Raw genomic sequence first — 27,870 nt, 5'->3', positions numbered from 1 at the left:
AGATCGAGAGTGTACTGCTGTGCATGTGTTCAACACAATGTATGAATAACTGTACATGCATGCAGATCTGTATGCATTCAGATGTTCATGTAGATTTGTATGTGTTCAGAGGTCGGCACACAGGTACATTTTTGTGTGAATGATTGTGTCTGCATTCATTTTAAACATGAACCTGGGTACAGACTTGCTGAAATGCAGGATACAGATAGAAAGGGGACTTCTGTCCCTGCATTGAACATTACTAATGAATAACTGTATCTATGTACACTGTACACAGACTGCATGAGGTGCTTCATACACGTTGAGGTGCTTCATACGAACAGTGTGAAGCGCCGAAAGGAGGTCTGCGGGGAGAGTGGGTTTGCCCGGCCCTCCTTGCAGACGGTAACTTACCTTTCCCTGGGCCCCTGCACTCTCCTGCGGGCCGCCCTTGGCTCACCTGGCAGCTCTGGGGGTTGGGCACAGGGAAGCATCGTCATGCAGCGCTCCACCTCCTGGAGCCCCAATAATGCACCGCACGAGTATGCAGTGCATTACTGGGAGTCCCCCTGCTCCCCACCCCAAATGTGCCCGCCATGGCTGCAAGCAACTGCGGCAGACACACGATCATTTAGCCCAGTTTCTGGGTGCACTCATGCCCAAGACCCAGGTTAAGTGGCAGGCTACTTAAGAGGGCTCGCCACGTGGCTCCTGGCAGTTCTCACGTGCAGGGAAAACTGGGCTGGACTTCCCTAGCCCAGTTTTTGCTGCTCGTGAGAATAGCTTCAATGTGTGAACAGGGCTTCCATTGTCTTGGAAGATCAAGTACACATGCATAGGTAGAACCATACCAAGATAATTACTGTGACATGGAATATTTGGTATAGGGAGTTCACACAGATCATTACCTAAATTATTCTGATGATATGCCAGTATGATTTATATTCACAAGGAATTCTGGATATACACATTATAAGAAGAGGTTAACTGAGTATCACTGTAACAGGTTTCTTACTTAAAGGAGGTAGAAGGCTCTCCAGCCATAATTGGTTTTCCTTGATATCTGTGACTGCTAGGGGAGGGCATGGAGAGTAGCACAGCCATTCTTCCATATGATGGGGCAATAAGCATAATTAACTCTCTGTTTGCCCTCTGGGGGGAAAGGTCAGGTGTTAGTGTGCAGTTACAAGAGGTGTAATCAATCCTAGCAAGCTTTCTCCGATGCCCTAGAGAGCATCTCGTAATCCTTCCCAATGTCAGTGTTGCTGTGGGACTAAATTCATTAGCGTTTGGTAGTCAGTTACCATGGTGATGAGGTGCCATATGGAGAGATGGGTTGCACTCTGCAAGCTGGTGTCTTTTTCTGCTGTGACTAGGACATCTATGGCCTTCGGAGGCCACAAATCATAATGGTTGGTAGCTGGCCACAGGTCAAGCTCCCATGTGGGTGGGGTTAATAAATAATAATTAGGAGTAATGACATTGCTGAGTTTTGTATTTCCTGGCCTGGAAATACGAATCTTGGCAGCTTGAAACATTTGTCTCAAATACAAGGCAAACATTATGGCTCCAAATGCTTCTCTCCAGTTCAGATTTCAATCCACTCACCCATCCATTTACTTCTTTGCTGCTCTGGTGGCGGAGGAAGAAAGGAGAGTTTCTCTCTGCCCCTTCCCCTCTGAGAAGCAGTATATCAGGTGCTGGAGGGGGCAGAGAGGCATTTCTCTTTTTCTGCATCCTACATCTGTTCCAGGTTTTGGGGGAAATGGCATGGTTGTTTGAGCCCAAGGGTAAGTGAGACTGGGTTTTCTGGTAATCAGGAGTCTGTAGTTTGTTTTTTAACACTTGACATTGGGGAAATTCTGCCATTTACTTTTTTTTAGAATTTACAGTGTCCGCTGGGTCTTAATAGATACAATAAGACACTGGGCGGCTTTGCACAATTGCCTGTAAGCACACAGTAAGTGCAAGGGAACTGGAGTGTTCTGTGGCATGTGTGCTCCTGGTGGGCATGTCGTCTGAACCCACTGACGTGCCCAGTTACCAACTTCCGCCCAAGATTCTACGGAGAATCTCTGCCCTGCTTGACACCTAGATTTGAAGTTGGGTGGAGATTCTCAGCAGAATCTGAGGCAGAAGTTGGTAGTTGGGTGCGGCCGACAGGAATCACGCACTGCAGGAACCTCCAGTTCCCTCTGTACTTATGGGTGTTTGTATGAAGCCGTCCATTCTGTGGCAGACCTGCCCATTGTGAGAGCCTGCAGCTTGTTCCTTGTATTTTGCTGTTCGCTTGCATCCTTTCCCAAATTAATTTCCCTTGAACCTTGGATTTCTAGCCCCATGCCCATCACAGGAACACCTTTAATGGGACAAAACGGATCTAAGCCCCTAGTATCTGCTTGGCCACTGTGGCACATTACAGAACTACAGACTGTACCCTTGGGCCAGCACCGGTAGAATGTTTTTTAGGAAATCAACACAGATTAGTTTTATATGCTATGAATGAATCTTGAAGATGTTCTTCTTGAAATTGCTCAGCTGGTGTTCTATAACTCAATTTCTTTTCATTTACTTGCTGGTGGAGCTTAATCCTGCCTTTTTCTTGGAAGTTCACACACACAGGAAACATCTGGCACTTAACCTAACACCTGCCTCCCAGCTTCTTCTCTTCTTAGAATTCCCCACCCTGATTCCATCCTCTAGGAGGATCATTCTTTGCCATAGCTGCAGGGAAGGACCCCTTCATTTCAAAGCACAGGTGCTTGGTGAACTTTGAAGAGTTGGAGATTGCTTTGCATTGCATTCCTTCTGTTGGTGAAAAAGACATATTATTTGAATGTTGACCAAGATGCCTGCATTTTATCTTTTACTTTAAGAGTGGTCTAATGCTCTTCCCTTAGCTAACGATTGAATACTAGAACCATCTTGATAGATTACTAATGAAAAATAATTTAAATTTGAGTGAAATACCAAGGAAACCCAACTTGCAGATATTAATGATAGACTGCTTTGCAGCCATTACTTTGTCCATAATCAAAACAGCCCTGGCCCCCGAAGCTCCTTCCCATACACTCGCCAATTAACTTGGGGCTATCCTGGGACCAATGTAACTCCCTGCTCCTGTGATCTCTCAATAGCCAATCTCTGAGAGCTAACGGGACCATAGACCAGGGTACAACTGAACCCATTATGGGAGCCCAAGCACATCTCAAGTTCCTTCTTCTTCTAGAAAGATGTATAAGAGGAAGCCAGAAAGCTTGGTCTCATCTACCTCTGTTGTGCATGAATTACGGGAGGGGAGAGACCTGATGGAAGATGCAGCACTCTTTCATATTCATACCAAGGCAAGCTTGTGACTGGAGGGACTACAAATCCCATGGGCACACAGGGCAGTTGCTGCTGGATTTTTCTATATCTCCAATTAGTGCATGTGCACATACCCCAAAGGAAGGGCAGGGGGCTACAAACACTGACTTAAGTTCTGGCAGGGCTCGTGTGTCCCTGGCAACTTCTTTCCAGCCCACCAGGTTGCTCTGGGAATGTCGTTTGAGCCCACAGGCCTTACCTAATTTACCTAGCCAATTACATAGGGTAGCAGGATGACATGGCAGCAAGTAAGGTGGTACCACCCACCAGTTCCTGCCAAGCACACTCTCTGTTGCAAGCCGCAAGTGCTGCAATTTCTATGACATGTGAACCCAGAAATGTGGGGTTGCCAAGCAGGCTTCTGCCACCTGATGTCTGCCACTGAACTTCACATCTTGGTTACAGATGTCAGCTGGAGGAGGGAAGAATTGAGTCCAGATCCTAAATCAAAGCTCCTTGATGAAACTAAGATTGCCATGCTACTATCTGAAACTTCCTCAGCCACAATGTTGTACAATAAATAAAGCCAAACAAAGAAAGGGCTTTGTGAGTGTAATTATAAAGGAGTCATTTAGCATTTCACAGAAGAAATATACACACACTGTTTCCTCTCCATTTTGTTGTTTACAATCTGAGCTTACATTGAACTTTGGATTGTCACTGTTATACATCTTAACTGTGCAAAGTGCTGATGCCTTAGAAAAGATCAGTGAATGGCAGATGTGTAATGAAATAAATCACTGCACCCAACTATTTATTCAAATGACCGGGTTCCTTTTTCTGTGTATGAATTATCCATGAGTAGCTTTAGCTTGTGTCTAGAGTGGGATGAATGATTTATGCAGATGTATGAATAATGAGCCCATCGATGGCTCTGAACCATTTATAGGTTTGTTGTTCTAATTCCCTCTTCCCACTGGTTGGATTAGTCATCCCAGGCCACATGGCAGTGCTTCTCATTGTGTATCAGAAGATTCCAGCATCTGCAGGAAGATCACTGACATTAGTGGCATTATCTGGCTACTAGCCCATGCTCTGCACAGGACAAGGGAATATCAGAATGAGATACTGTAGCACTGTAGAGGGGAATGGGGAGCACTCTTTAAAACAAATAGCCTGACCAACATTTGTAGAAAACGCCAATGGCTTTGTGCCAAGAGCTTAACCTGGAGGTAATGACCCTGTGCATCTTCCTGGGATTTATAGCATGAGATGCACGTGAGGAACAGGTAAGCTAGATGGTATCCCAGCCAAAACGTAGAACCCTGAGCCAGTTAAAATCTCATTTTATAAGTCTATTAAAAGTTTATGATCTTTTCACAGGCTACAGGGGAGCCATAAAATTATGATGTCTCGTTCAAATGGCAAGGAGTGTAACGAGAAGGGGAAATGCCAAAAGGATGCGAGGGCCTTCTCTCCTTCTGACAGGTTTAAAAAGAGTAGACTCCGGTGGTCTTTCTTTAAATGCCAGGCCATGACCTGCTGCTAAGTAGAGGGAAATGTATGTTATTACTCAGAAGACGTGCTGTTCATTCAAAATGAATGAAGGACCATTTGAGGTCTGGCTGCCCTGAAGAATACTTTGTAAGAAAATACAACCAAACACCAACCTGGCTTTTTGACCTCTGAGTGCTAGTAAACAATTGCTGCATTGTCTTGCTGTTTGCAAATAGATTGGCTTTTTGATTCTTACTGATAAAGTGTGTGTGGAATAGGAAGTCTTACTTATTCCAAACAGACAGTGACCTCTTAAACCTCTGGGATCCAGACAGTTGTTAGCTAGGCCACTGTTATTAACATTGGCTGTATGGTGTGGTTCTGTCTTTATTATATGTTGGGGTACTCATTGGTCTGTCTTGTTGTTGTTTTTTCATTTTTCTCATGCAAGTTGTCTCGAATACATTTGAAGCAACAAATACGCTTTATATATAACAAAAGAAAGAGAATTATTGCAGTGGTTTTAGAATATGATACCAGAGGTATAGCTATAATTAAATGGGGGAAGGGTGGACAAATGCCCCTGGGCCCTTGTGGCGGAAGTGTTGGTTGGTTGGGCAACAGCTTGCTTTTTGTTCTTCCCCCCAACTCTCCTAAGAAGAAGATGGGGTGCAGCTTCACTTTTTGTCCAAGGGCCCATTCAAACCTTGCTACACCCCTGTATCACACACATCCTAGTGAAAACTCTGTACCAATCTCCTCAAATACCAACCTGGCTTCTTCACCTCCAAGTTCTGTCCTCCTGTCTCTTGTAAGGTCTGGTGCCTTCGTGCATGACTACTGGGCTTCCTGGAAGCGTTGAGCTCATAGCATCTAACCGTGGGATACATATACCCTTGAGGGTGCACAAAACGCAAGAGAGTACAGGGTAAGGGGGAGAGGGGGAATAAGCCTAGTGAGGAGGATGGGGAGAAGAATCTTTGCTCTTTGATCTTTGCTGCTGGTTATTGCCTAGAATTAGCAATAGCAATAGCAATAGCACTTACATTTATATACCGCTCTATAGCCGAAGCTCTCTAAGTGGTTTACAATGATTTAGCATATTGCCCCCAACATTCTGGGTACTCATTTTACCGACCTTGGAAGGATGGAAGGCTGAGTCAACCTTGAGCCCCTGGTCAGGATCGAACTTGTAACCTTCTGGTTACAGGGAGGCAGTTTTACCACTGCGCCACCAGGGGCTCTTCCGGCCACCAATCCAGCCACCCAGGGAGGGCTCCTTGCTCATCTACGGGGAGAGCAGGTCAAACCCACTCTCCCCGCAAACCCTATTCAGGCTCTACACATGGATCGTGTGTAGCGCCTTTTGGTCTCTCCTTCTCTCACTCACACACACTTTCCCCATCTCTCTATCATGTCCCTTCCTCCTCTCAAAATGAGAGCAAGAAATCTGGTGCATCACTCAATGCACAACACTTTATTTCCCAGCAATAATTCAGCCCTCCTTGGAAAACCCACACTTGATATGCACAGCTTTTCTTCTAACATATGGCTATTACTGTAAAGAAAAAATCCATTGGAAGACTGAGGCACTTCTTAAATATTTAAGATAGGCATTAATCACTACTTAAAAGGCTGAGAAACACTGATCTAGCTAAACACTATGAAAAACAAGATGCTGGGTTAGATGGAGTGGACCCTTGGTCTGATTCAGCAAGGCTATTATATTCTTATAGTTGGTTGGTGTGGTTCCATTACTTGGAGTTTATTCATGTGATCATCTTACATGGCCAGATGTAAGATCCATGATGGAAGATAGGCAGGATAGAAGTGTAATTAAATAAGAACAGCCCTGCTGGATCAGGCCCAAGTCTTATCTAGTCCAGCATCCTGTTTCATACAGTGGCCCAACAGATGCCTCTGAAAAGGCCACAGGTGAGAGCATGCCCTCTCTTCTGCTATTACTCCCCTGCAACTGGTATTTAGAGTCTGGAGCTGGCCAATAGCCACCAAACTAGTAGCCATTGAGAGACCTGACTTCCATGAATTTGTCTAAGCCCCTTTTAAAATAAATATTGGGTTCGCTCAACAGTCTTGTAGCCACATACAAAAGTCCTTTTCAGGCATTCAGAATCTATCAATAATAAACATGTTGGTCGAGGAACTGGGATTGCCAGTCTGTATGCAATTCATTCAGATGTCTATAGATGGCTTTGTATGTACAGCTGTACATGTGTGGGGCTCTCTATACACCACCAGGAAGAGATCCTAGGGGCATTGTGTGCCGCTCTCCACTGTGCACTTCATTTCCTAGAATCTGAGCATCTATCAAGGATTAGAGTTTAATGAAAAACAGTCCTTGGTTCTGAAACTGAGTGCACCACTTATACTCTTCCTGATAGGTTTGAAAAACCTCATAAATCAGCTCCTCTAAGAACTCATTGGCGCTATTCTCATGACCAGGCAACATCGGGCTGGGGACCCTAGTCCGATTTCGCCTGATCGTGGGAGCCACTGGGCTCGCAGGTGAGCCTGGTGGCTTCCAGGCGGTTAACCCGCCAAACTAGCCCTCCCCTTAAACCAGGTTTGCGGAGCGAGCGCTCCACAAACCCGGGTTTTTTGCTCATGAGTAGCTGCGGTGCGGCTCCGCGCTGTCGCTACTCATCAGTAGACCCACAGCCAGGAGGCTTAAAAGCAGCCTCCTGGCTTGGGGGTCTCTCCAGTATGCCCTGCGCACTCGCGCAGGGCATACTGGAGCTTCCAGGGGCCGCATGGCCCCTGAACTCCCCAGCCCCCACCGGCTCCATCACAGAGCCGGCAGTCGTGTGGGCAGCTGATCTGGCTGCCCAGGGCTACCACCCTGCTTGTGTGTGGGGAGAGCAGGCTAAGCCCGCGTTCCCCGCTCACCCTCCCCAGGCTGGTCTCATTGATCGTAAGACCCGCCTCACTGGCTATTTCATTATAACCCATGTTTTCAGAAATGTTCTCTGGGGAATTGGAGAGGTTGTAGGGGTTGTAGGTCTGTGTACATGCCCGAAGTCTATTAAATAGAGTTTGGACATGGACCCTGGGTTGAACCCCTGATCAACTATGAAGCTTACTGACCTTGGGCCAGTCAGTGGCTCTCAATGTAATTTACCTGGCAGGATTGTTGACACTACCCTGAATTCCTTTGATGAAGTTCAGGATAAAAAAATGTGATAAATACCTTGCCCCAAGATCTTGCAGACCTGATCGATACGCCTTCATATGCATTTTTCAGTTTCTTCCATTCCTTATGGCACTGCACACTAAACTTTGACTTTGAAAGCCCCTCTGCTGGCATGAACCTGTGTAGCTTCTCTTTTTGTCTGCCTGACTGATGATTTCTGCTGGAATATCTTGGTATTTCAGATAGGTCTGGACAGAAGAGGTCAGCACTAGGTCATCTATTCATCAACCTCTGAGCGAACTGTAAGGCTCTCTGTAAAGGAGTCTGCATTCCACCCGACTTCCTTTTTCCAACATCCCAGGAAGATAGTTTAAACAAATTGGTTTCTGGTGTTTTATAAAATTATATATATTCAGTATTGCCTTGTCTACATCTGTATTCTATCCCTCAGTTTTCCTTTGTTTTTGTTCTAGTTGATAGTATTTATAACTATTCCTGGAAGATGCTCTAGTCTAGACAACTTGCATATGGATTTCTTTGGACAAATCTATCCTGAACCTCTTGTCCCTGCAATATGCCTATCTTGAACCTCCTGTACATGCTATAATGCATCCCATTATAGACTCATTACAGACCTGCATACACTACAGCATTGTGGCATTTCCTCTGCACAAGCCTCACAAACCCTGGGCATACAGGCCCCTCAGAAGGATGAAGAGGGGGTTCTAAGCACCCTGTTCCCCCTCCATTTCCCAGGGAGAGGGACTGCCTTACTCCTCCCCGGGAGCCCTGAAGGGCAGCCACCCTCCATCTCCACTGGCCTCCTCATCCCTGACTTCAAGGCCCTTGTATATGTTCTCAGGGTCAGCTGCCACCCCTCTTAGCCCCTCCCCTGCCTTCCATTCCCAGCCTCCTGCGCTCTGCATGTTTGCGCTTAAAGAGGCCGCCTTACAGGACTCCATTTCCTCTCCCTGTATTGTCCCCCAGGGTCTCTGCAGAGCGGAGGGACCCGCTAGCTCCTGGCTGCAGCCAACCAGCTTGTTGGGCCATTCTGGCCCAGTCAAGAGAGAGCTTCAGGTCAAATAAAATAAAAATGACTTTGAAGATAGTCCTTGAAATGCTATCAGGGTATGGGAAGAATACAGGTGCCCCACGTTATTCGTGGGGGTTCTGTTCTGACCTGAAACTGCAGGTAATAAAACAGCAGATAATGAAACCTTAAGTCATTGGGAATTGAGTGTGTTCCATAGCCCAGGAAAATGACCAAAAAACCCACCCAAAACACAGGGTAAATGCAAAAATAAAGATGGAGCACAGCACTCCTCAGCTCTCCTGGTCTCCCACTCTCCAGCTCCTCCAGCAATGCCGCCCAGCTTCTCCAGTAATACGTAATCATGACGTCTCCTCAGCCCACTGTTGAAGTCCAGCACTTGGCAGCACAAGCCCTTTGGCCTGGTTGGTTAGTAGGTTGGCCAAAGAGGCAGCACAAAATTAAATCCAATTCAAGTAAACACACACAGAGGAGTGTGTGACAATCAAGGAGTGAGAATCAATTTTCAATGAATAATTAAAATCAATTTTAATTGAATTATTAATTGCAATTTAAATTAAATACTGTACTGTAATTATACAAATTAAAATTAATTTTTAATTTGAAAATTTTAATTAAAAATAAAATTTCATCAAAATTAAATTTATGAAAGTGATAATTAGCATCTTATGAGGGCAGCAGAATGCTGCAAGAGCCTCCAGAAAATGGCTCCAAGATGTTCCACAGGGATGGCTCCAAAACGGCTCCCAAAGGCTCCCAGAATTGGCTCAAAACGCTTCCAAATGCTCCAGAGCAAAGGCTCCTGGAGGCTCCCAGGGGATCTGTAAGGATAGAAATGCTGCCAAATGCAACCCAAGTGGCTTTTAGAAGCACAAAAAAATCTAAACATGCAGTCCAAAGCACTCCATTGTCTCTTCCAAACTCCTCTCACAACCTATGAGTACGTGCAGCAAGAGCATGACCATGTCAGGGCAGAATTGCACTGCCGCAAACCACAGGTATGCAAATCCACATATATGCAGCAGATATGTGAATTCACATAACAAGGTTGGGTATATATTGTCCGATCACAGACATGTGAAAGTGCGAGTGCCAAAACCATGGCGAACGAGGGCCACCTGTATTTCAGATAGTCAAAGATAGTACAGATTTGTCCAGGACATAATTTTCTGATGTATTTGTAGTCCGATCCTTTGTGTCAGTTGGTCATTCCTCTTCCCCCACCCCGCGTAGCAATTAGAAGCATGCTTAACTTACAATATTGGTATATTTGAGAAGTTTTTGAGAAGCATACAGAATATTTGAGAAGCATACAGACAATACAGGAGAATATTTGAGAAGCATACAGACGATTCAACACATATAAAACTATAAATATTATAAAAACACAATAAACAAGATTTCAGTAAGTAAAAGCAGCTGCACTAAAAGCTAAAGCCAGCTTAAGAGCAACTAAAACATATGTTAAAAGCCTGCCTAAATAAAAATGTTTTGAAAACCCATCAAAAAATAGATCTCCCCAGGAGGAGACCTGGTCTTGTAGTAGCAAGCATGAATTGTCCCCTTTGTTAACAGGGTCTGCCCTGGTTTGCATTTGAATGGGAGACCACATGTGTGAGCGCTGTAAGATGCTCCTCTCGGGATGGGGTTGCTCTGGGAAGAGCATCTGCATGCTTGGATGCGGAAAGTCCCAAGTTTCCTCCCTGGCATCTCCAAGATAAGGCTGAGAAAGACTCCTGCCTGCAACCTTGGAGAAGCTGGCCTGACTCAGCTTCCTATGTTCCTAAGGACATTCCAAAATGGTGTTATCACCACTGAAAAGGCCATATCGCTAGTACTAACCCATTGAATTTCCAGTGGAGACAGAGCAGAAAGCAGGCCTCCAAAGCCAATCTTAGGACTCAGGCATGATTGCCATAATTTATTCCTTTATTCACATTTTTGGGAGAATTTATATGGTTATTTATTTATTTATTTGATTTCTATACCACCCTTTCAAAAATGGCTCACAGCGGTTTACACAGAGAAATAATAAATAAATAAGATGGATCCCTGTCCCCAAAGGGCTCACAATCTAAAATAAACATACTGTAAGATAGACACTAGCAACAGTCACTGGAGATACTGTGCTGGGAGTGGAGAGGGCCAGTTACTCTCCCCATGCTGAATAAAGAGAATCATCACGTTAAAAGGTGCCTCTTTGCCAAGTTAGCAGGGGATGTTTATGTTTATGTTTATGTTTCCCATTTCCTTGTATTCCAGTGTTCTCTATATTGTCTTCCATATTTTCAGTCAGAATCTGTGGTGATCCCCCACCACCACTTAAAATGTAAGTTCAGTGCCAGCCAGACTAGTGTGAATAGGCAAAATGCTATTGAAACTTTTCAGAGTTGATTGATTGATTGATTGATTGAGTGTCATCAAGTTGGTGCCAACTCATATCATTCTCTTCAGGATGATATGTCTTCATTTTGGCCTTTAAGGTCTCTCAGTGGTGCATTCATTGCTGTCACAATTGAATCCATCCACCTTGCTGCTGGTCATTCTCTTCTTCTCTTTCCTTCAACTTTCCCCAGCATTATGGACTTCTCAAGGGAGCTGGTTTTTTGCATTATTTGTCCGAAGTATGATAGTTTGAGCCTGGTCATTTGTGCCTCAAGTGAAAATTCTGGATTGATTTGTTCTATGATCCATTTGTTTGTTTTCCTGGCTGTCCATTATATCCACCTCTTGGGGTGGTACGGCCTACCACTTGTTCTCTGGATCCTTGCCCGACTTGGCTGCTTCTATCTAGCTGGGAGTTTGTTGGAGGTGGCCTTGTTAATATCATAAATACATCACTGAGGGAGGGGATGGTGCCTCCTTGTTTGAAGGAGGCAATGGTTAGACTGCTTCTTAAGAAGCCTTCCCTGGACCCCTTAGTGATGGATAGTTATAGGCCAATCTCCAGTCTCCCTTGGTTGGGCAAGGTGATTGAGAGGGTGGTGGCCAACCAGCTCCAAGCAGTTTTGAAGGAAACTCATTATCTAGATCCATTTCAAACTGGCTTTAGAGCTGGCTATGAGGTTGAGACAGTCTTGGTCGGCCTGATGGATGATGTTTACCGGGAAATCGACAGAGGGAGTGTAACTCTCCTGGTGATTGCGGTGGTTCCGCTCCTATCTCTCAGGTAGATTCCAAATGGTGGAGCTTGGTGACAGTTGCTTGTCAAAACAGGAGCTGTTATATGGAGTACCTCAGGGCTCCGTTCTGTCACCAATGCTTTTTAATATCTTCATGAAACCGCTGGGTGAGGTCATCAGGAGATTTGGTGCTGGGTGCTATCAGTATGCTGATGATACCTAAATCTACTTCTCCTTTTCATCTTCATCATCAGGAAATGACACCCTAAATGTCTGCCTACAGACAGTAATGCGCTGAATGAGGGATAACAAATTGAAGCTGAATCCTAGCAAGACGGAGGTGCTCATTGTAGGGGCTCAGAATCTCAGGGATGAGCCAGATTTTCCTGTGCTGGATGGGGTCAAACTCCCCCAGAAGGAGCAGGTGCACAGTTTGGCAGTACTCCTGGACCCAGGCCTCACCCTGGTATCTCAAGTGGAGGCAATGGGCAGTAGTGCTTTCTATCAGCTTTGGCTGATTCAACAGCTGTGCCCATTCCTTGAAGAGGATGACCTCAAAACAATGGTGCATCAGCTGGTAACCTCCAGGCTTGACTATTGCAATGCGCTCTCTGTGGGGCTGCCTTTGTATGTAGTTTGGAAACTTCAGTTAGTTCAAAATGCGGCAGCCAAATTGGTCTCCGGAGCAGCCCGGAGAGGCCATATTATGCCTGTTTTGAAACAGTTACACTGGCTACCAATATGTTTCTGGGCAAAATACAAAGTGCTAGTTACCTTTAAAGCCCTGAATGGCTTAGGTCCCAGTATCTTAGAGAGCACGTTCTTCTGCATGATCCCCACCACATATTAAGGTCATCTGAGGAGATCCATCTCCTGGTATCACTGGTCCGTCTGGTAGCAACTCAGAGGTGGGCCTTCTCTGTAGCTGCCCTGGTGCTGTGGAATGCACTCCTGGCATAAATCTGTAATTGAATTCATTGTTGGCCTTCAGGAGAGCCCTTAAAACCTATCTGTCTGGCCTGGCCATCCAGGGTTTTTAATTTGTTGTAAATTGTTTTTAACTGCTGTAAGTGTTTGGCCTGGTTCTCCATGGTTTTTAACTGTTTAAATGTTTTAACTGTTAATTGGTTTTATGCTTTCTTAATAGTTTTGAATTTAATTGTTAATTGATTTTAATTGTTTTTACTTTGAAGTAAACTGCCCTGAACAATTTTTGGAAGGCGGTATATAAATCAAATGAATGAATGAATGAATGAATGAATGAAGCATTGTCCAAACGATTCTAATCTTTGTAGGTATAGACACATCATGGCATCTTTCCAAGGCCTTCATTGCAACCCTCCCAAGTGTTAGTCTGCAGTGTATTTCTTGACTGTTGGATCCTTTACTGTTGATGGTCAATCCTAAAAGGCAGAAGCTATCCACTACTTCAATGCCTTCATTATCAATTCGGAGGCTGGTTGCTGTACCTGTTGTCATTAGTTTAGTCTTCTTGACATTTAGTTATAGTTCCAGTTTTTCACTGTGCTCCTTGACTTTCATTACTAGAACTTGAAGATCATCCACATTCTCAGCTATAAGAGTGGTGTCATCAGCATAGCACAATTATTGAAACATCAGCTTTTTCAGAGTTAAGGTAAAGTGTGCCGTCAAGTCGATTTTGACTCCTGTCGCCCACAGAGCCCTGTGGTTTTCTTTTGGAAGAATACAGAAGGGGTTTACCATTGCCTCCTCCCACGCAGTATGAGTTGATGCCTTTCAGCATCTTCCTATATCGCTGCTGCCTGATATAGTACCAGCGGGAATTCAAACTGGCAACCTTCTGCTTGTTAGTCAAGCATTTCCCTGCTGCGCCACTTAAGGTCACTGTGTCAGAATTAGAACCTTCCTCCAGAAATAATAGTTAGTTCCTGTTCCCTATCAGGGGCACTTGAATGGTTGATTTTTCCGTGTGCGTGTGTGTGCATGCGCTTCCTTTTACAAAAAAAATAAAATTTAAATAAGAAGAAACCAAGAATTACAGCCCCCATCTCCCATGGTGAACTAGGAGTAACTCATTAAGGGTCAGTTCGTCAGTCACACTGAGCTGTGCCGAACAGAAACTGCACAAATTAAACTTCTAATTAACGGTTTTGGGGACCTTTGCTGAACAGGGATTACTTCTGAGTAAATTTTATGGAAGGATCCTGGCCAAGTGATAGGCATTGCTAGATAATACAGCTCTATATTAAGTGTCACAGAAAACCATCATTTTATTTCTGCTTCCTGCTGATTGCAGAAAATAGTGCTTCAGCAGAGCCAACAGGTCCTAATATAGAAGCAGCTGATGTTGGATTTGAGTGCAAGTTAAGACAGCCTGAGATGCATAACAACAATGGGGTGGAGTGTCCTTTTGATATGGGGCTATTTTGGAAATCAGGTAGGAAATTCTTGGTTCCTCTATTCCTGTCTGTAGGCCTTTCCTGCCATGGTGCTTTATTGCATCTCTGTGTTGAGCTGAGGCACAGCTAACTTGCAACTGACCTGTATTGTCTGTAAACAACAGCTAGCAATCTGGCCAGATACTTTGCTGTTACCATGAAGGACAGCCATAGACCTGCTATACATCAGTAGCCCCACACTCTTTAATATTTTTAGATGAAGAGTTTCATATACGACTATTAGGAGGTTAGAAGTGTGTAATGTTTTTATGAGCATTTGGGGCATGGAGATTTGTTTCTAGATTTGATGAAACTCAAAGGCAGTGATTCTCAAACTTGGGTCCTCAGGTGTTATTGGACTTCAACTCCCATAATCCCCAACCAAAGGCCACTGAGGCTGGGGATTATGGGAGTTGAAGTCCAATAACACCTGAGGACCCAAGTTTGAGAATCCCTGCTCAAAGGCTTTGCTGTGTTGGAATGATCTCTATAGACTGTCAGGTGAGAGGAGTTGGTCAATCTAGAAGTTGATGCTGTCTCAGGACTTTTTCTTTCTGTTTCCTTGGCAACAGTAACCATGACTACCAGTATCTGGTTGGAGCTGTAAGGGGCAAGCAGGTTCAGCAGAAGCCAGGTGCATGCTTAAATGTAGTGATTATATTAACTTCCTGTGCATTTTTCTTCCTAGCTAGAAAGCATTTACCTGAGACTGTGGGCTCCAATTTGAATTGGTGAGAGAGAGAGAGAGAGAGAGAGAGAGAGAGAGAGAGAGAGAGAGAGAGAGAGAGAGGGGCGCATACAATGAAAGCAAAGGTGTGCACATTTTTGAATATAGAATTACCACAGTAAAATGCTTAGTTGTTTGCTGGTGAAGCAAAAATCCAGATGCCTGGTCACTGGCAGTAGTTTAAAAATGGATCTGGGTGACTGTGTTGCTGAAGAGAGCAGGAAACAGTTTTTTCCTATGTGTGCTATATTGAGCATATCAGCAGTATCCTGTCTAGTACAGTATGTTGAATGGGCTCAAATGTATTGATTTGTGACCAACATAGTTGTATATGCTCACTGAGTTATGTTGCTAGCTTGCCAAAAATGGCCCTTTCTCCAAGTTTTTTCTCAGGTGGATGGGGGCAAAGGTCAATCTTGGGCCATTTGGAGGCTGCTGCTGGGCTCTGTGCCTATACCGTTGGACTCTGCCCCTTTGGCCCTGAGCAAATTTTTTGGGAAAAAATTCAAGGCTTGGAAGGCATGTGACGTCACCAGGCCCTATCTCAGAAATCTTCAGTTTTTCTATGTATCTAGTCTAGCAACTCTACAGTCAATCAGTTATGAATTCATGTGAAACGTGAGGGGACAATTCATCCCAGCAGCCATTATATTCATTCATTCATTCATTCATTCCGCTCTTCCTTCAAGGAGCCCAGAGCGGTGTACATAGGTAAGCTTCTCCTCACAATAACCCTGTGAAGTAGGAGGCTAAGAGAGAAGTGACTGGCCCAGAGTCACCCAGCAAGGGGATTCAGCAATCCCCATGGCTGAATGAGGATTTGAACTTGGGTCTCCCCGGTTCTAGTCCAGCACTCTAACTACTACGCCATGCTGCTTCCTCTGTTTCAAGCCAAGTCAATGGCCCAGCTGCTTTTTGGAGCTCAATTGGGCACGTATTTGAACTTTACTCCCGTGGAGGTTGTCCAGACTAAATTTCTAAGGACGGTTCTTCAAATGCCAAAAGGTGTATCCAACTCAACCTTAAGGCTGGAGGCTAGGGTGAATAAGGTGGGGACCAGAGTGTGGTTGGCAGTCTTTAAATATTGGCTAAAGCTAAAATTTCAACCAAGTGGATTGGCCCTCCAAGTTCTGGAGGATCAGATCCACACTAAGTGGTTATCCAAGTTAATAGGAAAGCTTCAGACGTTCAGAGTCGGACTTTCTTCTGAATCTTTAATTACTGTGTGGTTTGATCAAGCCAATAGAATTCTAGAACAATGTCTTCTAGATATCGAATCACAAGAAGAGAGAAGAAAACTCCCTAACTGTATTAAGAATTGGTAGGTCACCTCAATTTTAGCTCCGGCAAGTTATTTTTATAATTTGACATGTCCAGCCCATCGAAGAGCCTTCACCGTAGCTCATTATAATGTTTTTTCCATCAGCTTGGCTGGAGGGGGAGATATAAAAAGATACCCTATCACCTGCTCAAGTGTTCTTGTGGATCAGGCAAAGTTGAAAATTGGGCTCATATTTTACTTCATTGTAAATTTTATAGCACTCCACATAGCAAATTGATTTTACTCCTTTTAGAGAACTTACAGGGAAGACCAATGAGTTTTTATGTAACCTATATGCTTGCAGATAAGACTGTATTTGTTTCTTCTTGTGTTACTAAATTTTGTGCTATTGCATACAAGATTCGGCAAGCAATGGCAAAGCACACACCCCCCCCACCGCCAATAAATTAGTTAAGGATATGTTCCTGATTTGGGTAAACTCCTCTACCTAAATGTAACTGTGATATCTGACAGACTGTACCAACTGCATTGAATGCCAACTTTGTTCTATAATGCTGAATCTGGTCAAGTACCGTAATAAAGATATTGATTGATTGATGTCAATTGTGACATCATAACATCTTTTGCAGTAGGTGCTGGTGCAGTGGTTCCTTCCTTGTGGACAATCCAATCCAGGTTGAAGACCTTTTTATTCTGGCAGACTTGGCATCTGAATTCTCCCCCGGACCCCTGACATTTTTGTTTGGTTATGATCTCCCCCCACCCTGCCCCCTGTGTCTGTTTTATAACATTTTGATATTTTCTGGCTGTGATATTTTTATTGTTGTGTAGTAGTAATAATGATTGTGGTCTATTGCACTGTATTGGGGTATGAACCACCACATGGGTAGCATTGCACAGTATGTCAGCCATTGTAGAGAATATGGAGCTACATGAACCAGTGGTCTGACTTGGAATAAGACAGCTTCCTCTGTTCCTGTGACAGTTGCTCTACCTCTGCTAGATATAAGAGAGCTACCTCTTTAAAATATGTCTCTTTGCTCAGCTAACGAGGGATAATATCAGTGTTTGCATGAGGCAGAGGGTGGGGGGACAGAGGGGACTCAGCCTCTTACCTTTTGTAATGCTCTATTTACTGACCCCTTTTAGAAGGTTTTAAGGGGGCATGAATTGACCGACACTTGGCAACTTAGCAAGCTGAGGAGAGTCAGGGGGTTGGGCTTGTGCATTTTATTAAAGCCTCCCTACTCTCCTCCCCCGATAATTTGAGCACCATGTGATATTCCACTTGTTGCAAGGCACTGAAACAACTTCCGGGGTTCAAGCCTGCCTGAAAGGAAACTCTGCTCCTTTGTTTTGCTTTTAAAGCTTCCCCGGTGAGGCCTGGGGTGGTGGGGGGAGGCAGTTGTTGGTCTTCTGATTCTTCCCCTTTGCTTCGTCTCTTGTCTTTCTGATGGTGGCCTTGCTGACGTGACTTGAAGTACAGTTCAGCCAAGCTTTCTCCCTGCTGCCGCCGCCTCCTCTTCCAGCCACCACCCGAGCCTAATGAAGCAGACAGCCACAGCAGCTCTTGTGTGAACTCACAGCTCTCCTCCCCCTTGGGTTTTCCTCTTCCTCTGCCTCTTTCCCCCGCCCCATCTCCCCGCTCCCCATGGTCTCTGCTTTCCGCTCATTAGCACATGCAGGCTCTAGGCCTGGCAGAGCCCCTGAGTGACAGGCTGTCAGACTTGCTAATCTGAATGACCCCGGTTCATCGCCTCCCTGTTTTCATGGGCTAGGCTTGTACGCTCCCGTTCTCAGGCTGAGCAAGAGAGCTTCGTGATGCCGTGACTGGCAGGCGGGAGAGGTCTCCGGGTGGGATTTCAAAGATTTGGCTAGACTGAACACAAGCCTCAGGGCCGTGAGGTGCTGCTGGAGGCAGGGAGGGAGACATGTTCATGTGGGAAGCAAAAGCCATGGCATTAGTGATGGTATAGCAGCACCATAGAGGTTGCTTTCTGATGCACTGCACCGTAGTAACTTTCTGAATGGAAGAACCATGGCTCAATTGCACCATGCACTGGGTGCATGTTGAAAGTAAATCCCTTACTATTGCCAAGAGTCACCAAGAGGAATGAGCAGATAGAACCTCGGACTCTAAAAACAAACACACACCCAAACACTAAAATACCTCACCAGCCGCTGATACCCGGGCCATGGTTGGCAAGACGGTAACAATATTTTCAGTTGCATATACTTAAAATTGCAGTTGGTGAGAGATGACTGTAGTTGCAAGGAAATGGATCCTGAGATGCTGCCCTGGAACTTTCTAGACCTGAGGGGAAGCCGTGTACATAAATCAGTGCAGTGGGTTGGACTACACCCCTTCCCAAACTCTAGGATTCTGTAGCAGCACATTAGCATCTGGTGGAGAGGATGTGGCAACTGAACAGGCTTCTGTGTTTTGCCATTGCTTATTTCTGCCCTTTCACTGGGCCTCTTGCTGCCTCTAAAAGCAAATCTTGTGCCTGCCCACATTTTCCTAATTTTTACACTACACAATGGTTTTTCTTGGCATGCACTATTTTGAATATACACACGATTGTTGTGGGGGAAATCATCTGGAATCCTGCCCTCCTGTTTGATCCAGCCCCTTGCATTCATCCTTCTATCTGAGTCGACAGAGAATGGGGCGTCTTGCCGGACCAAAGAGGATTGGACAAGCTTCCCGCTATAGACTTGCTGCCTGACTGAATTTAAGTCACAATGCAACAGGGATGCGTACTCAAATAAGCTTTTATTTTGTGATCACAAAAGGCAAAGTACAGGTCAGAATGTCTGGCAGGTACTGTGCACTGAAGCCACACAGTGGCTGGTTTACATAGGTAGAACACTTTTCCTGACTCAAACCATTTTCTTTGTTTCAAGCTAGTGGCTCTTTGTGTTGTTTAATAGTCTTAACCAAACTTTGAATCAAACTCTTATACACTAATTAGTAGGCCTGGATTAAGCAATTCCATATCACTATGTCTTCATTGTAAAGGCCTTGCTGAGATCTCTGGATTATTTTCTTTCCTCCTTTGTGTCCTCCTGTTGCTGTTTCAGTGTCCTTCACACTGCCTCAGAACTGATCCATGAACAGCTCCAATGCAGGTGGAAACATAATTGTTTCATTTTAAACTCCCCTTTGGCCCACTATTTCCTTTGTTCCTCTGCTCCTGCTTGAAGTAAACAGGCCTCCCAGGAGGTAACCAATGTCTGGCGCTTCAAGGTCTTTTATGTGTGGCTTCAGAATATAACCACCCAGTGTGCTAGCTCAATCCACAATTTTTGCTCTCCATCTATCCTCTGCAACCTTCAATGGCCATTGTATGGATGTTGCATAATTGCATTTAAGGTTTTGTATCTGAGGGGGTGATTCAGTAGAAGATCTACCCCACTATATCTTGGGTTCCTTATTTACAAGAAAACAAGATACCCATTTTGAACAGGTCCTTGTCAGCTCTGCTTTTTGTCAAATCAATTTTCAGCTTTTTAAAACTTGTTTTTAAATAGTTTTGAATATTTAATTGTTGTTTTATGATGTTTTTAATTGTTAATTATTGTTTTATGTTTTATAATTTTTGTTTTAATGATTAATTGATTTTAATGGTGTTTTAATGTAAACCGCCCTGAGCCTTTAGAAAGGGCGGTATAAAAGTTTTTAAAATAAAAAAAATAAAAATAAAAATGGAATTTCTATTAGCCAACAGCAATAGATAAGAACAGCCCTGCTGGGTCAGACCGAAGGCCCATCTAGTCCAGCATCCTGTTTCACACAGTGGCCCACCAGATGCTCCTGGGAAGCCCACAGGCAAGAGCTGAGGGCATGCCTTCTCTCCTGCTGTTACTCCCCTGCAACTGGTATTTAGAAGCATCTTGCCTCTGAGACTGGAGGTGGCCTATAGTGCTCAGACTTGTAGCCATTGATAGACCCATCCTCTATGCATTTATCTAACCCCCTCTTAAAGCCCATCTAGGTTGTCGGCTGCCTGTCACCACATCTTGTGGCAGAGAATGCCATAAGTTAATTATGCATTGTGTGAAAAAGTACTTCCTTTTGTCGGTCCTAAATGTCTTGGCAATCAGTTTTGTGGGATGACCCCTGGTTCTAGTGTTGTGAGAGAGGGAGAAACGTTACTCTCTATCAGCTTTGTCCACACCATGAATGATTTTATAGACCTCTATCATGTCTCCTCTCACTTATCTTTTTTCCTAAACTAAAAAGCTCCAAGTGTTGTAGCCTTGCCTCATAAGGAAGGTGCTCGAGACCCCTGGTCATCTTGGTTGCCCTCTTCTGCACCTTTTCAGATATATAAGTGAAAAGGTAGCTTTATTTGGCTTTTCATTGTAAGGCCTGGGGATCATTGGCACCCCCATTAACACTAGGTGTGACTACATGACTTAATTGTTTATTGGGCCCTGAGTGATGCTTCGGCCAAAGCTGAATACTCGGCACAGTCCCCCGGCCACCATGCAGAGACAACCATTCCCACCAAAGAGAGACTACCATTCCATCAAAGTTGCTGCCAGGGGGCTCCTTAGAGGGAAACAGAGCCCTGTTGAGCCCCTGTGCCATCTTGGAAGCCACACACAGAGTGTTGGGAAGTATGGACCTTCCTGGGGCTTTCTTCCTAGAGCTCTTAAGAGAGGGTTCTGTCTCTCTTAAAGGGCCTTCCCAGCACCGAGAAAAGCACAGGACTATGCAGAGGTCAGGGCAGTGGGAAATGGCTCCTACATTTAAGGCTTTTTGCCAGTGGCCTCTGTTTGAAAAATAGTGGTGATCACTGCAGTAGAGATTGTAGCCAACAGGACTGGTTTCTGTTTTTTTGCTTTGGGATATGTAGTGGATTGTGTTAATCATCATGGCCTATATAGCTCTTGACAACTTGTATCCTGATGATTAGATCATGGTTCTTGTCATTATATGATGCAGGTTCTGCTCTTGGACTTCTTTTGTATCGATAGCTTAGATTTGTTAAGGCTCAGGGCCAAACAAATAACATTTGCTTGATTTTCAACCATCTATATTAATCCAAGGTACCCCAAATGGAATATGAACCTGGACTGATGGGAGGAATTTAGGGCAGAGTCATGGGGTTTCATCCCACTCATGTTGTTTTATTTCTTGATTGTAATGATTTCTTCTCCAGTTTTCGGTGATTAAAACAAGCACAAGGAAGCTTTAAAAAATGTGCTAACAAGCTAGACTTTACATTCCTAGTCAGTTTCAGATGGAGTCACACCATTGTGTCTTCTAGAAGTAGTCAAAGCAAAGTGACTTCTGTTTGCATGTGGACATGTGGAACAAGTCTTGTGCAGGTGTCAATGTGTGTCAGCAATGTGACATGGCACTCTCTGGTTTGATGTACTTTACAACGGGTACTGAGGTTTCACTGTGCCATGAATTGGTTATGTGCTGAACCCTAGGGGTGTGCATGAACTGTCGGGTGGATGGTTTGGCGGTGGCGGGGTGTTACTTTTAAGGAGAAGGGAGGGTGCCCTTACCCCCCCACTGCATTTCCCCTGCCAGCGCTGCTGCCCAAACCATTGGCATTGCTTCCAAAACCGCTGGTGCAGGGCTGTGCACACACACTGGGCACTTCCTGTTTGATGCTGACCAGGGCTGCAAGGAGGTATGCAGCAGCCCCATGCCAGTGGTTTTGGTGGCAGAGCTGGTGGGGGAAATGCAGTGAGGGGGTAAAGGCACCCTCCCTGTTCCTTAAAGGTAACCCTCCCACCGCCGGACTGGTCCGAATGCTGAACCTCTGAACCAGTCCGGGCCTCTGAACCAGTTCATGCACATCCCTACTGAACACTTTACAAGACATTCAGCAGGAGCGTGATAAGGGGAGAGTGGGCTTGTGTTTACCCCTCTTCACGGTGTCCCCTCCCACACACCAGCCTCACTCCCTGCAAGTGATGTCATGCAGGGAGTAGGGGCCAACACCTGGAAGGGCCCTGTGGAGCCCTCTGGAGCTCATTTTCCAGCCCGTGACAAAGCACTGGCTGTATGTTTTCTTCTCTCTCTCCCCAAGTGAGGAATGAATAAAACATGCAGTAGACAACCAAGCTGACTGGGAATGCGGCCGGCCAGAGCTGCATTCAGTTCCTCTGAAATTGTTTAAGTCTCAGGGCCAGAGTAAATGTGACTTTAAATATGTCATATGGAGGTGTGTGGGTGTCTAAGTAGTGTGTGGAGCCCCTGCCTTAAATCTCAACTGGAACTACAGCAGGTGCAAAGAGCTGAACCCCTCCCCTGCACACTGCAGTTTGAGGCTCCCAACTCCCAAAGGACAGTTGTGTCACTCAGAGGCTGTTCTCACAACCAGCCTAACTGCGCCTGGGGCAGCTGAGGCAGGGTTCGGCTGGTTGTGAGAATTGGTGGGATGCTCACAGATCCCTCCACTCTCCGCCCACCTCACCCTCTTAACTAACCTGGCTGTTAGCCGACGTTAAGGGTGCACTCACACTCTTAACCCAGCCACCTGGTATCGTGTGTCTCCTCGGGCTGAATGGTATTGTGTGTCTCCTCCATCTGACGGGGGAATCTCCAATGCAACATGCATGGTGTACGTTGCATTGTTGGATGCCCGGAGGCTGGAACAACAAGTCTGGCCCTGGATCCCTCTGCCATGCTCCGTGCAGCTCCAAGTAGGGCTGCCTGTAGGGGCGTGCGGGAGGCGCCCCAAAGACGACCGGCTTGGTCATCTGGGGGGAATGTAAGTTGAAATCAACCTCCCACAGCATGCCCTCCCCACCTGCCCAGGGCGATCGTGACAGTCGCCCCATTATCTCTACAAAAGAGAGAAGACTTCTGGTTAAAAGCAGGAGAAACATAGACATGGGAACACAAGGGATGGATAGCATGTTTCCTTCTCTGCAAATCCACATTTTGAGAGTAAGGAATTTCACTTCATCATGGCCTTAGGTCATATTTTTGAATCTTAAATGTGGCACCAAGTTGATGGGTGGCTTTAGGGCTGGCTGTAATAACTCCTGTTCCTTTCAGCTCTTGTTTGTTACATGCAGTGCAGAGTTGGTGCCTGTGGTGGACACTGAGGCTATTTGTGGTCAGGAATTATTGGCAGACATCCTGAGCAATGGAGCATTTGCATAATGAGCCACATTGTGCTAGCACAAAAAAGATTGCTTAGTTGTGCTGAAAAACCAGGGATTTGCAGAACTGCACTCTTGCGCAAAAGTTCCCCTTAAAACAAAAGACACGTGCCGCAGATCGCACAACTGTTGTGCTAATGTACACATGCTTGCAGTAGCACAACACTAGTCTGGACGTATCACAACTAGCTATAGCACAACAGATTTGCACTGCTCCCTTGTCTCTACACAAGTGTGGTTCATAGCTCATGATGTGGGCTGTTCAGTTTTTCATTTGCTTAACGTCTTCATTATTCTAACCTTATGCCCCTGGACTCAGCTTCATTTTGTACACCTCATACAGAGTATTCTACTTACCTGTCCGTGTGATTTTTTTGACAGCCTCCTCCACAGATATATGATAAGCAGCTGGATGAAAGAGAACACACAATTGAAGAGTGGAAAGGTAAGCTCTTGTTTTAAAGGTTTTTGGCCTCATAGTTCTCAATGAATGGCTCACAGGCCACATCAGGACCCTGAAGCTCTGTCAGCCCTCCCCTGCACCCGTATTCCATGCCTTTCCCCCTCTGCTGCTCATGTTGGTTGCTTATGCTATTGTGCTTATGATAATGCACACTGACACACAAGTATCATGCTTAGTAGCATAAATAGGGAGCAGATGATGAACCCTGGAAGAGAAGTGGGCTGGACAGCTCCAAAACTGACATGAGCTCCAGTGCCACTGCTTGGGACACAACTTCTGGTTCATGTTGGGAATTCTCTCTGGTAGGGAAATCCTTTTTCATTATAGCAGAGTGCACAGAGACACAACACAGTGGAATTTGGTTAGGGATACGTGTATGCTGAGAGTCAAGTAACTTGGAGCCAGTTCATAGTTTCAAATCAATATATATGGCATTTATTAAAGAACTCCATTCGAGATAGGAAAGTGAGGAGTTAGGATCTCTAATCTAGCTAGCTAGCTGGATGCAAACGGATTCTGCGTCTCTGCACACATGGTGCAGGGGAGAGGAGCTTGCATGTTGCAAGGTAGAAGGAAGAGAAGAGAGGAAGGAAGTGGCTGGAAGGAAGGAAGTCCCCTGAGAGTAGCAATCTACATTCCAAAGGGATAGTGTCAGAGGAGTAGAGAAGGGATGACCAATGTCTTGACCCTCTAGCCCTCTGACTCACTAGTCTGTCCTCCACTGTCTTTGAGACAAGAGACAGTGCATAGTCCTTCACTTCCAACAGTTCAGCAGTACAGAATCACTGAATTTTGGAATGGTCCTTACTAGTCTTCTGCCCCAGCCGACTCAGTCCTTTTAGATTGTGAGCCCTTTGGGGACAGAAAGCCATTATATGTATTTTTATCTGTGTAAACTGCTGTGGGAACTTTTGTTGAAAAGCGGTATATAAATATTTGTCGTATTCGTATTCCAGCCCCCTGCTCTCTACAGGAAAGTGTGAAAGCCAGCGCAACTCATTTCAAGTTGCAAGTTGGTAGCAGGGAAGCTCAAATGTGGTTGGAATTGGCAGCTGTGTGAATGTGCAACCTCCGCTTCAGACTAGCCTTGTAAATGCCGTGCCCTACCCCGAATAAAGTGGGTCATGCAGAGAAGGGAAACAGTGCTTTTTGCAGCATGGCACCGACTGCTGTTGTGCCTTAGGTCAGATTTCAGTGTACATGGGAGAACTGGGGTGTTACAAGCATGTCCCTCCTTTCATCAGGGAAATATTGGAAGGTATGTATGAGCTGCAGTGGGTGGGCCAATCAACATGCTCAGAAAAATCATGTGGCCCTGGAAGCATTGTACAGATCCCAGGAACAAGCCATGCACAGTTGTGACCATAGCATCCCAATGGAAAAACAGGTATACATTTCTAAATATCCCCTTCCCTGATAGCCTATGGGGAATGAGAATCACCTCTATGCTGTCAGGCAGGGCTGCTTTGGAAAACAGGAAGAAGTCGGCTCTTTTACTCTTTTAGGCTATTGATGACAAATATAGGCATGCACGGACAGACAGGCTAGTAGATATTCATGTGGACTGGTAATTTTTGTGGCCTAATTAAGAACCTGGTCAAACATTATGGCTGTAAACAATACAGAAAGAGCAATCTTTTTTGTGTACCTTTCTAACTGGCTTCCTTGTCTCTTGCAGAATTAATCTACAAGGAAGTAATGAATTCTGAAGAAAAAACTAAAAATGGTGTAGTAAAAGGACAGCCTTCTCCTTCAGGTACTCAGTCCCAATGAATAACCGTATCGTGATCAATGCAGGCTCCGCTTTACGAACCTGGATTCTTACAAACAGTTCTTGACCTGGAGCTGTCAGTGGTGGAGATGGCAGCAACAGCTTTGCATCAGTCTGAGGCTGAAAGTTACTTGAAATAATTTACTACATATAATGAGATGTGTTGCATTAATAAAATTTCAGCTTTGAAAAAAAAGGCTGATGTTTAGACACAGTATGAGATCCTAGATTGCTTTCAGGACTCGGTTAGATCGAATGAACGGAGTTGTCCGTATTGTATATTGATTGCATCCATAGATAGATTCTTTAGCTTAATTGTTTAAGCATGATTAAGGGAACAGAGCTCAGTCATGGGATCATACCAGGGCTGTCCTTAGGGCATGGCAAGCAGGGAGACTGCCCCAAGCCCCGCTCATTTAACTCCCATTAGAATTAATTGGAGGGGGCCCCGCACTGGCTGATTTACCCCGGGCCCCACTCCCCACCAGGGCTCTCTAAGGACAGCCCTGGATCACACCCACCCTTTTACCCCCACCCAGGTTTCTCTTACATTCAAACATAAATTCTTCCTGCCCTTCTCTTGTGCCTTGTTATTTTTTTTAATTGGAGATTGTTCATATTTACAAAACAAGCAGCAAGCAATGCTTCTTTGCATTATGTTTGCGATAAACGGGGTAGTTATGAATGTGCCAGGCTTGCTCTGTATCTGAAACTGTTTAACAGACCTGGCTAAGGATGAACTGCTTGGCATTAATCAAGCCCACACGACCTGAGAATCTATCAAGCCGAACACAGACCAGCTATTTAAGGCTGGTTCACATGATGAAAAGCAGCTCATGCTGACACAGAGATGGGCGCCTAGAGTGCCCACCATTGGGCGAACTGATTCAAAGAACCCAGGCCGCCAATGGGAAAGGCCGCCAAAGCCCTGTGGCTCAGGCTCCAGAGGAGCCCAGAGTGAACTCCCCCCCTCCCACACCCGGGCCTCCGAGAGCCCAGGCAAACTATCTGCTAGTTATTTCAGGCAGCGCAGAATGCCCAATAGAATGTTTTTCCCTTCCTCTCCCTCTCCTCTCTGGAGGGAGAGAAAGGGGAAAACGTCCTATCAGGCAGCCGACACTGCCTGAAATGACGTGCTGAGAGCTCGTTCGCGCTCTCGGCAGCCCCAGGCCATGCTCCCTTTGTGTGTGATGTCACACGCAAAGGGGGCGTGGCCTGGGCTGCCGAGAGCCCGAACGAGCTCTCAGCACGTTATTTCAGGCAGCGTCGGCTGCCTGATAGGACGTTTTCCCCTTTCTCTCCCTCCAGAGAGGAGAGGGAGAGGAAGGGAAAAACGTTCTATTGGGCAGTCTGCGCTGCCTGAAACAACTAGCAGATAGTTCGCCCGCTCTCTCAGCGGCCTGGGCATGGGATGGGGGAGTTCACTCTGGGCTCCTCTGGAGCCCAAGCCATGCCCCCGTGCGCGTGACATCACGCACACAGGGGAAAGCGGAGGGGGCCGTCAAGCAGGGCTGGACGCAGGCTGCTGCTAGGCTGGCTCTGTGCCTGAGAGGGCCCATCCCCTGGAGCAATCTTCCAGTACACTGCGCTCAGTGCATGGTGCACTTTGGCATTCCCAGAGGCTGGGACAACGCAGGGTCCCAGCCTCAGAGTGATCTGCCCTGTTTCACACTGCACTCTGCATGGAGCAGGGCTGATTGTGTGGGAGCGTGCTTCATGCTCCCACCAACCAAAAAAATGATCGTATGGGGGGAAGGCCAGGTTTGTGAGGCTTCCCACCCACCCACCCTCCCACTCAGTCATGTGAATGTCCCCATTGTGTCCTACTCAAGTCCTTCTCAAGTTTCAGAGCTGTGCATGCTCCCATTTTCTGCTCATGTCATATGTGAGTAAAAAACAAGGTAGGAGGAAGAGATCATCCACTAGCTGAGTGGGAGAGCTTTTCCTTCTACCTCATTCAGCAG

At 45.6% G+C, this 27,870-nt stretch overlaps 1 protein-coding gene across 14 annotated transcripts in view; it reads left to right on the top strand.

Moving 5' to 3' along the window:
- Positions 1-27,870, top strand: part of MAPK10 (mitogen-activated protein kinase 10) — a 335,464-nt gene that overhangs the window by 291,236 nt on the left and 16,358 nt on the right. For all 14 annotated transcript variants that reach the window (XM_053253742.1, XM_053253753.1, XM_053253755.1 and 11 more), the window contains 2 exons: positions 24,054-24,117; positions 25,814-25,891. In XM_053253742.1, coding sequence (XP_053109717.1) covers positions 24,054-24,117; positions 25,814-25,891 — 142 coding nt within the window. The remainder of the gene's footprint in view (positions 1-24,053; positions 24,118-25,813; positions 25,892-27,870) is intronic.

This window comes from Hemicordylus capensis, chromosome 5 (genome assembly GCF_027244095.1).
Source record: "Hemicordylus capensis ecotype Gifberg chromosome 5, rHemCap1.1.pri, whole genome shotgun sequence".
Taxonomy (NCBI): domain Eukaryota; kingdom Metazoa; phylum Chordata; class Lepidosauria; order Squamata; family Cordylidae; genus Hemicordylus; species Hemicordylus capensis.
The sequence above is the reverse complement of the archived record's forward strand: the minus strand, read 5'-3'. Positions and strand labels throughout refer to the sequence as shown.